Source organism: Trichoderma harzianum, assembly GCF_003025095.1.
Source record: "Trichoderma harzianum CBS 226.95 unplaced genomic scaffold M431scaffold_89, whole genome shotgun sequence".
NCBI lineage: Eukaryota > Fungi > Ascomycota > Sordariomycetes > Hypocreales > Hypocreaceae > Trichoderma > Trichoderma harzianum.
Genome location: NW_020209337.1, coordinates 1 through 11,678, shown reverse-complemented (window position 1 = coordinate 11,678; position 11,678 = coordinate 1). Strand labels below are relative to the sequence as shown.

General features: G+C 25.8%; 1 protein-coding gene across 1 annotated transcript; it reads right to left on the bottom strand.

Moving 5' to 3' along the window:
• Positions 1 to 8,274: 8,274 nt before the first annotated feature.
• On the bottom strand, positions 8,275 to 8,469 carry M431DRAFT_102539 (hypothetical protein; the record flags this gene model as incomplete). Its single annotated transcript, XM_024911454.1, has 1 exon — positions 8,275 to 8,469. A coding segment is annotated over one exon (195 nt), but the record flags the coding sequence as incomplete, so codon positions are not given.
• Between the last annotated feature and the right edge of the window lie 3,209 nt (positions 8,470 to 11,678).

Sequence of the window (11,678 nt, the reverse complement as noted above, 5' to 3'; positions counted from 1 at the left end):
TTCTTAAGGTATATTATAATTAACTATTATTATTCTTAAATATATATATATAAGATCTTCTACTAAGTATAACTTTTAATAAAGTAAAAAGTATACTTACTTTATAAATTTATTTACTACTACTAAGATACTATTATAGGTTACTTTAGTAAAAAGTTCTTTAAAAAGTAGTAGGTTTATAATATAATTAAAGGTAATTATTTTTTATAGTAATTTAAGTATTAGTAAAGGTTATAATTTCTTATAAAGCTTATGTCTTTTATATTTAGTTGTAACAATTCCATTAAACCGTTAAGCCAAACAGGGCAAACGACAAACTCGATTTTAAGAAACTTAGACCTTATAAAGTCACGAAGAAAATCGGACCTGTTAATTACGAAATAGATCTTCTACTTGCCCTAGGGAAATGAGGAAGAACTGTGTATCTGAATTTTTACATTTTACTATTAGAAAAAGCACTAGTAGATGAAGAAACAGGTGAAGTTATACGGGATGAAATTGTTATTTAAGGTAAAGAACTTGAATATAAGGTTAAGAAACTTAAAATAATAAGATTTAATAATAATACTTAATAAACTAAATACCTAGTAAAATGGAAAGGCTATAATAAAATAGAAAAATTATAGTAAACTATTAAGGACCTTGAATATTTGAAAGACCTTGTAAATGACTTCTACCGAAGTCTAGGTTTAGTAAAGAAGGGTTAAAAGCGTCCTAATTAACAGCGTTAACTGTGGAACCTGTAGTTATGGGATTAGTTGGATTAGGTAATAATGTTGCAGCCTAACGAGCGGCCTCCGCTTCCTTGCGCTTAACTTTATCTAACTTATTTAAATTGGTAATACCCTGCGTAACGGTACGACGCATTCGCTTATATTAAATCTTCTTTTATTTTTATAATTAAGAAACCTTTGCAGCTAGTTTAGCTAAGGTATTTTCAGTAGATTTAAGCTTATTTTTTAATCGGAAATGTTAAGCGGATACCTGATTTAACTAATTAGCAGTTAGATCTCTTACGTTACAGTATAATTTATTAAGTTGTATATAATTTAAGTATTGTAAAGAATTGTCTAGAGATAGTAAGCACTTATTAAACTTCTTTGAAATATAGAAGGAATAGCACTTATTTATTTTTTTAGTACCTCTTAAGATAGATTTAAAAAGACTCTTCCGCTTCTGTATTTTTAAATAAAGACTCTTGGTAATACGATTTGTTATAGTTAAGTAAGTTAGTTAAATAGAAATGATGAAAATAAGATAAGGAGTACCTACCTACGGATGTGTGGGGAATGCGCTACTTATAGTAAGGTCTTAAGAATAAGACTAATAGGAGGGGGATATTGTATTACGACCTGGCTCTTATGGTTGCGACAATGGGCCTATAGGGTAGTCGGTTTTAGATAAACAACGGACTAATTAACTAATTAAAAATAGATCATTGGATTATTACAATAACCCAATAATCTATTAACAGATTATTAGAACTCTGAGATGATCTACGATAGGATTATTTACACTTGCCAATGATCTAGCCTAGCTAACTGGGTATATAAGTTCACTTTATGTCATTTATTAGAATACTTAGATAGCTAGTTGTTATTATAGTGTTTATAATATAATTAGATTGGAATATAGATATTTACTCTTATTTGTATTACTAGCTAGTGATAAGATTGCCCGTTACCGACCTGATTGCTTCGCTAACATAAACTATAGAACCATTCTAAGGTTTGTCCCTTGGAAATAGCTAACCTATAGTGCCTATAGGACCCGGTTCGTCACACTTTATTTAATATATTTATAATAATAAAATAAATCCTTAATTATATAATAAATAATTAATTTACGAAAATAATATAAATAAAATATATTTACTTTAGATTTATTAGTTAAAATAAATAACGTAAGTAATAATTACTTATAGGTTTTATAAAAAACAGGCTTTAAAATTTTTATATTTATAATAATATAATTAAAGAAAAAAAAATAAATAAATAAACCTATAAGGCTTAAGTTATACTTATAATACTACTACGTAATTAACCTTAAGGATAAGATTAATAAGGAGGGGGTATTATATTATAGCCTAACCTAAGATAAAGTATATTAAAAATATACTATAAAAAATACTTTACCTAAAGAACTAATTAGTATAGAAGTAATAAACTTATTATAAGCTACCTTAAATAAATTACTTATAAAATAGTAATCCTATACTTAGGCTTATAATTTTAAAAGTAAACTACTAAAAATAATTAAATATATAAGATTTAATTCTTTACGCTCTTTAGATAACTTAAATAAATAGTCGTTAATAAAATATTAAGATTAAATATAAACTAAATTTTTATTATATCTTACTTACTTTATAATTATATCTGCTTAAAGCTACTTCCTATCCTTTCTGCTAATATAAATTAATTAACCTTAGCTTATTACCTTAGGAACTTACCCTATACTATTTAAGTATTAGGTCAGGACGTTATACTTAATTACATTAGAAAAATATAGAAACTGCAAATAGATTAAGAACTACTTAAACTATTAATATATTATTTACTAAACTAAGAAGATCCTTTAATAATATAACTAAAATAAAGGAACTAAAGTATATACTTTTAGATAGTATTAATAATATAATAAACTAAAGTATTTTAAATACTAAGAATTTAAATTAAAGGAATAGTATAATATAGCCTTAGAAGAAAAATAAGTTAAAGGATAATAACTTATAAACCAGTTGTATAAATTAAGATTTAACTTTAAAACCTATATTAAAGTACTTAATAAACTCCTTTAAAAATACTATAAGCTTTAAAAAATACTTAATAATCCATAAAATAATAAAATTATTTATAATATATATATTAGGTAAATAAAACTATACTATAAAATAGTAGAATAAATTAATTATAAAAATTTATATTATAAGTTATATATATTATATAAAATTAAAAATTAGTATTTAAAAAACTAAAATAATCTTTAGATAAAAAGTATTATAAAATTAATAAAGAATTTATATTCCTTAAAAAGGAATATAAATATAATAGTAATAAAAAATAAGGAGTTTTTAAAAAAAAAATTACTTTTATAATAATATAAAATAAAAAACTGCTTAAAGTCTTAGTAAACTCTAAGGTAAATAAAAATTATATATTAGCTATAACTGTAATATACTTATAGTTACTATAAATATAAAAGAAGAAACTATATTAACTTTTTTATAAAGAAAGAAAATAGTTTAAATATAATAATAAATAAGTAAAAAAATAGATTAATTACTTATATTTTAAAGTATTTAATTAAACTACCTTAATAATATATAATATTATTAATACCCTAAAATATAATATTATCCTAGGTATACTATAACTATACTAATATAAACCCTTAATAATATAAAGTAAAGGCTTAATTTATTAGTAAAATAATAAAAAAACTTTAAATTAAAAAAAGAATAAAGGAAGTTAGAAACCTTAATTCCTAAAGCTTAAAAATATCCCTATATAGTATTAATAGAAGTAAATAAAAGTTATAAAAGCTTAATTCCTAAAAAGGTTTACTAAAGGGAAATAAAACCTATATAAACTTAATTAATTTTTAGAAATTATAAAAAGAAAATATAATAATTAAAAAAAAGAAAAGGAAAAACTTATAAACTTAATAACTAGTATTCTAAAATAATATTAAAAATTTAAAGCTTTATTTTAAAAAACCTTAAAGAATTTTAATAAAAGTATATAAATACTACCTTATATAAAATAAAACTATATAATAAAGTTAAAGAAAAGGAAATAACTAAAGTACTTTTTATTATATAATCTTAATTAGTTAAAACTAAATACTCTTAATAAATAAATATAAAAATAAAAAAATAAAAAATATATTAGAATTTTTAATTCCCTAGTATAATACTTTATTATCTTTATCCTAAAGAAAAATAGAAAATTATAATTAATTATTAATTATAAATAATTAAATAATATTATAATTAAAGATTAAACTCCTTTACTACTAATATCTAAAGTAAAAAATCAGCTATAAAAAGCTACTATATATACTTAATTAAATCTTACTAATACCTATAGATTAACTTAAATAAAGGAAGGATATAAATAAATAATAGTTTTTAATACCCTAGGAAAGTTTTATAAATTCCTAGTAATACCTTAAGGACTAATAAATATACCTATATCCTTTTAAAAAAAAATTAACTATATCCTTTAAAAATATTAAAATAAATTTATTATTATATACCTAAATAATATCTTAATATATTCTAAAACTAAAAAAAAATATAAAGAATATATATATCTAATACTTTAAGTATTATAAAATAATTACCTTTTTATAAACTCTAAGAAGTATTAATTTTATACTTAAGAAGTAAAATTCTTAGAATATATTATTACCCTTAGAACTATATAAATAAATTTAAAGAAAGTTACTATTATTAATAAATAACTAATACTAACGTTAATTAAAAAAATATAGAGTTTTATTAAATTAGTAAATTATTATTAACGCTTTATTTAAAACTTCTTAACTTTTACTTAACCTTTAATTAATATAATAAAAAAAGATTAAAAGTTTAACTAAATAAAAGAAGCTAAATAAGTATTTTAAGTAATTAAATAAGCTATAGCCTTAGAACTTATACTAACTATATATAGCCTTAAGAAACTAGTAAAAATTAAAACTAATATATTAAAGTATATAATTAAAGGAGTATTAAATTAATAAAATAATAAAAAGAAACTCTACCTTATAATATTCTACTCCTAAAAGCTTAATAAAGCCGAACTTAATTATATAGTCTATAATAAAGAATTCTTAGGAATTAAAAGCTATTTAAAATAGTAAAGCTAATACTATAAAAAAAGTAAATTCTAAATTAAGATCTTTATTAATTATTAAAATATTACTTACTTTATATCTATTTAAAAACTATTTAAATAATAATTAAAATACTTTAAATTCCTAAGTAAATTTAACTATAAATTAATATATTGTAAAGGATTAGAAAATAAAAAAGCTAATATACTTAGTAGAAAAATGTGACAAGCTAAGCTCCTATAGTGTTAGTATAAAAGGAATTCCCAAGGGACAAACCTTATACTAGGTTTATGTTGGCGGATAGGCTAGGCTGGACTGGCGGGCAATTAACAAGGATAAAAGGGGTTTGTTTACACAACTAGTAGATAATACTTTATAGGTATAATCAAGCGTTATTCTATATTTACAACTGGCTATCTAAACTATTTTAAATAAGTATTGTGAAATGAATATATAGTATGAAGCTTACTTAAGCTTACTCGTCCTGGAGTAAGCTGGTTTCCTGTTTAGGAAGTGGTTTACTTTAGCTCACTTACGGTTGCGTAAGCCGTTCTATGATTGGTCCCTTGGCCTATTATAGTTCCGTGGTGCCTACCCTGTAGGCCTGCTGTTGCGACTATAAATGTATTGGTTTGTAATACAGTACTCCCCTCCCGTTAGTCTTATCCTCAAGGCCTAAGCTGCTACCTATATAAACGTCGCAGCCCCCTTATTACTTCAGGTAAGTACTTTTCTTTTCTTTAATTACCATTATGTCTAACTGCGTAAAAAAGCCTAAATCTAAGTCTACGGAGAAACGTTATTCTTACGCGGCTTTTATTTATTTTTTTGGTTTCGAGGTGTTGCCTTGTTTTCGTTGTCTAGGCAAGCGACCTTGTCTGGCTGTTAAAGGTGGCGACTTATGCGCCTATTGTTACTATCTCGGTCGTTTATGCAATAGCTCTTTTGTCCCTATGTCTTCTCGTAAGTGTAGCGTTTCCTATTAGGTTGCTATCCGTGCTGACGCTGTTCTAGTTAACTGTATTACGGAGGAGCTTAAATAGCTAAAGCGTTAGGAAAAGCTTGCGGAGGAGGCGTTAATTGCTTAACAGAAACGTTATAAGGAACTTCTTGCTTAGCAGAAGGCGGAGCGCGACGAGGCCTTAGCTTGTTTTATAAGGCTACGGAAGCTGCGTCGTCTGCTTTGTGCCCGTGGTGTAGAGATGGTGAATCATAGGTTAAGCGCCGAGGAGATAAAGGAGGCGGATCGTTAGGAAGAGGAAGAAAAACAGGCCGAGCTGGCTTGTGTATAGCGTAAGGAGGCGTAGCTTCTTTGCAACGTACAGTTTATAAGCAGGGTTAAGTGGCCTTCCTTAGACGCTGATTTAGTGTTCTTAGGTCTAGATCCTCTTGCCTTATTAGAGGGTGCTCCTTTATTGTTTTCTTAGGTTTTGTAGGGCGTTTTAGTTCTTCCTATATTTATTTTTGTTTTACTTATAGTTATTTACGGAGTTTATTTTAGAAGGTTTTTAGGGTAGTGCTAGTATATTTAAAATTACTTTCTAGTTCCTAGCTGTCTGCGTTTCTGTTATATTCTTTTTATTCCACTAGGTATTAGAGTTTACCGGTTGCTTTATTTATTTTTAGCGATATTATTTTATTAACCTTATATTTAAGTTCTTTGCCTTTAATAACGATTTTATCCCTAATAAGTTCTTCTGTATTTTCGTCTATTAGTGCTTTTTTTAATAGCGAGATATAAAAAATCGGGTAGACTAGTTTCCCTTGTTTATTTAGTTGTTCTAGGAGGTCTAGTTTGTAGTTGACTTTACTGATTTTCTTTAAAATTTTATAAGGCCTGACTTTCTTATAGTCTAGCTTATCGCTTAGCCTATTTATTTTAATGTTGGTTTGTTTTTCTCCTTGAGTGTGTTAAAGTAGGTAGACTATATCTCCCTCCTAAAGGGTTAGTTTTTTAAGCTTTTTTTTATTTATATACTTCCTTATGTATTTTTGTATAAGTTTAAGTTATATACGTAGTTCTTAGTGTAGTTCTTTAAGCTTGTCTGCCTTAAGTATAGCTTTCTATATATCTTCTCCCTTTCGCAGTATTTGGTATACTTGTAGGTGATACCCTTTATTAGCGTAGAATGGTGAGAGTTTTGTTGATTCTAAGACTGAATCGTTATAGGAGAATTCTGCGTTGGGTAAGTGTTTAACCTAGTTGTTCTAATTAAAGTTGATGTAACTTTGTAAGTATGCTTTAATGATCTGGTTGGTGTGTTCCGTTTGTCTATCTGTTTAAGGGTGGTAAGCGGTGCTGGCTTTATGGTTTATACTTATCTTTACTATAGTGCTTTACTAATATTTAGATATAAACGTTAATCCTCTGTTGGAAATAATTTCTGTAGGTAATTTATATTTTAAGGCTATATACTTTTGTATTATATAGCCTAATTCTTCTGCTATACTTCCTTTTTTATATAGAATAAAAATACCTTATTTTATTAATTTGTTAATAATAACGAAGATACTATTATATATTATATTTATTATAGGCTTTTTTAATAGTAGTAGCTTAATAATATAATTAAATAAGATAGAGCTTTAAGGGTGCTCTGGTATTAGTAATAGTTGCAGTTTGCCGTAAGGTTTTTGTTAATTAGGCTTTGTTTTTATGTATAAGATGTATAATTAAATAATTCCTTTAATAACTTTCTTTATACTTATGAAGGTATAATACTATTATACTTATTACAGTATCTTAGTAACTCCTTTATATCTGTATAGCGGATACTTATAGACCGTCTTTATTACTTCCTTCTACAGTAATTCTAGTACCTAGATTTTTTCGTTCTAATATAGGGCTCCTTTTATAAAGGTTATATCTTCGGGGAATTAATCTAGCGTCTAGTTACTAACTTTATCTTTAATTTTATTAAGGATAGGGTTTCTATCTTTAATCGTAAAAAGGGTGTTAATAGCTACTAATTTATAATGCCCTTCTGCTGTTTTTTGAAATATTAATAAGGTGAGTTTTAGTATTGGTTCGAAGTGGTTTTCTCTGTAGCTGAGAGTATTTACGTAATTATTTTCTAATCCTTTGCAGGGTATAATCTTAAAGTCGTACTTAGCCATAAGCCTAAGATACTTTTCTTACCGTGTAGAGATATTTATTTCTTTTATAGTAAAACTTATAAGATTTTTATAATTAGAATATATAGTAATCTTATGCTTATTACCTAATAGGTATGATTTTTATTCTTTAAATACTTTAAAGATAGCTATAAATTCTTAGTTATAGGTAGAGTATTATAGTTTAGGGCTATGGAGTTTCTTAGAGAAGAAGGCTACTGGATATAGTATTCCTTTATTATCTCATTAGCTAAGAACTCCTCTAATTATATAGTTTAAGGCGTCTGTTTTAATAATGACTGGCCTTTTTAGGTTGTATATTTATAGTACTGGTGCATTAGTGATAGCCTTTTTAAGGGCTTTAAAAGCTTTAAGGGCCTTTCCTATATATCTAATAGGTTGGTTTTTCTTAACTTTGTCATTGGGATCCTTTTTAGTAAGGTCCGTGAGTGGTATTATAATCTTACTGTAGTTCCTAATAAACCTTTGGTAGTAATTCACTAGACTAAGGAAGCTTTATACCTCCTTTACAGTTTCGGGGACCTTCTATTCCTTAATAGCTGCTATCTTAGCAGGGTTTATTTTAATTCGTCTTAGTAAAATAATATATTTTAAAAAGTTGACTTTCTAGATATAGAACTGATATTTCTCTGGTTCTACTAGTAAGTTTACTGCTTATAGTGTTTCTAAGACTTAATGTATATATTGCTTATGCTCTTCTAAGGTATTAGAGTAGATTAATATATTGTCTAAGTATATAATAATAAACCTGTTAATGTATTCCTTAAGGACTTTGTTAATTATTCTTTAGAATATAGCTGGTGTATTAGTAAGTCCAAAGGGTATAATTAAATATTTAAATAATCTATAGTGTGTTTTAAATGCTATTTTCTATTTATTTTCTTCCTTAATTTAAATAAGGTTATAAGCTTTTTTTAAATTAAGGGCTGTAAACTATTTTACAGTTACTAGCCTGTCTCTAATCTTAGAGATTAGTGGTAGCGGTGTTTAATCCTTAATAGTGATTTTATTAAGTTATTAATAGTTAATAACTAGTTATAACTTCCTATTTTTCTTTAGTATAAATATTACAGGGTATCCTGCTGATAAATTAAAAACTTAGATATATCCTTTTTCCAGCTGTTTATTTAACTATTCCCTTAAAGTCTTAAGCTCCTTTTTATTAAGGTTGTAAATCTTATAGGTCTTAGGTTGTTTTCCATTTACTAACTTAATATAGTAATCCTACTGTAAGTATAGTAGTAACCTAGTGTTTAGTGTTGCCTTATATAGCTTTTGGAACTTCTTATACTAGCGAGGTATTTTAGTAAGAGTATTATTAAGTTCTCCTAATTCCTCCTTTTCTTATACTTTGCTTAGCGTATTATTAAGTACTACTAGCTTGTCTTTAAATCGTATTGTAATTCTATTAATACGGATGCGTTCTGCTTTCTTACGTCGTTTATTATATTATAGTAGTATTAGTAATTTATTTTCTTTAAACCTAACTGTTTTTATTTTCTTTATAATTAGTATAGAGGATTTTAGTTCTTTCAGCGGTGTAGCTTCGCCCTTTTATTCTCTTTAGTATAGTTAATATTTAAATATATCCTTAATATTTTAATAAACCTTCTTAGTCTTCTATTGGATAATAAGGTTATTATTAAGTAACCAGGGATAGCCTAAAAGAATGTTATCTTTTGGTATATTTAGAATACTAAATTAAATATTATAGGTATTCCTATTAATAATTACGGGGAGATAATTAGTCTTATATTTAATAAGTCCTTTTTCTATTTCTGCTCCTATAATACTTATAATTTATAGCGCTTGTTTTTTTCGTTAAACGGGGATTTATAGTTCCTTAATTAGTCGTAGCGAGATTAGATTATAATCTACTCCGCTATTAATATACGCAGTAACGGTATTATTATTAAGTTATACGTTAATTCTAAGTTTCTTTATTTTAGTTATTTTAACTATGTTAATTTATATATCCTTTTTCTAGTTAAGATTATAGTTATCTTTAGTAATAATATTAAGGTCTTTAATTATTTATTATTATATTTATTACTGTCGGAGTTTTTAGTACTATTAATATTTGTTAGTGTTAATCTCATCGATATAGTATTTATAAAAGTGTTTAATATCCTTTTAATAGGTATTACCCTTGTCGTAGGTCTTAAAGTTAAATCTATTATAGTATAACCGGTATTAGAGTTAGATATATTTTTCTTTTTCTCTAGGATACTTTTTATAATATTTATCTTTATATTACAGAGGGTTGTTTTTAGGACAGGCTTCCCTTTGTATATACTATTCTTCAACCTTATAGTCGAGGTGTTGTCTATATCCTTAATTAGGGCATTAATTTAGATCGATTTCTGTGTAATTTTTATTATATAAGTTTCCGTATTGGATTTAGAGGTGCTAATTGTGAATTTTTTATTCCTAGTATTTTTTATAGAGTGTTTTATAGTATTGTTTTGCTGTTAGATGCCTATAGTCTTCCGTAAATGGGGTATTATATATAAGCTGTATTTCTTCCTATTTAAGGAACTGATCTTTAGTTATAATAGAGTAGTAGGGGTTTGCATTAGCGCATTCTGCTAACCTGTTGTTACTTAGCGCTTATCGCTGGGTAATTTTATACTATTTAAGTATCTGTTGGAATTTACTTAGGTCTTGTTCTTAAGTTCCTTCTAAACCGTAGTCAGAGGGTTTCTATTTACAGGGGTAATTTAGTCCCTAGGGTTCTTACGATCTATAGTTTTCATATAGTTCTGTAATATTAAGGTCGGTATAACCTGTCTCCTGTCTAGGTTTTTCCCTCTATTTGCAGATAAAAGCGTTTACTTATTCTTTTTCTATAGGTAAAACGTTAAGGGCTTTATCTTATGCTTCCTTATATTTATCCTAAGTTATATTAACGTTTCCTAGGGTAGTAATAGCTATAGGTATATTATTAATAGTCTGGTTGATCGCTTGTTGATTAACTTCTTTGGATATTATAGTATTAACTATGATATATTTTAGCTGCTTTTTCTTAGGTGCTTTAGGATATTAGTTTAATATTTTTTTTTCTTTTTTATATATAAGGCATTGCTTATTATAACACCTAGTCTAACTAAGTAGGTTGTAGGGTACTGTTTTAATAGTATTAACTTAGACTTTATTAACTTTTTTATTGTTATTAGACTTTTTAGAATCATTAGGTCTCTTATGCTTCTTCCAGTAGTTCTTTTTTTTATAGCCTATTTTACTATAGTAGTTATATTTACCTATAAACTTATAAGTATTAATAGTATTTAGATCTATAGGTCCTGGTTTTTTATTATTATATAAAGCTATATTATGCTTCCTTCCTTAGTTAATATATTATTAGGAGTTTTATTTAAGTTATTAAAAATTCTTACGTTTTTCCTTTTTCTTTTTTTACTCCCTTTTCTAAAGGTAATTATTAATACCAATTACTATTTAAGTATAGTTAATAAAGCTTACTATTTTTTTATTAACTTTATATAACTTATCCTTAACTAAGGGTTTAAGGCTTATATAGTACACTTCCTTTTTATTATCCTTAGTCTAATTAACTTTAGTAAGGAGTTATATAAACATAGTTATATACTTAAAGTATTATCCTTTTTATTTAATAAATTAAAGTTCCCGTTCTACTTCCTATTCCTTATTTAAGGTTTTAAATAATTTCTTAAGTTAATTACGGA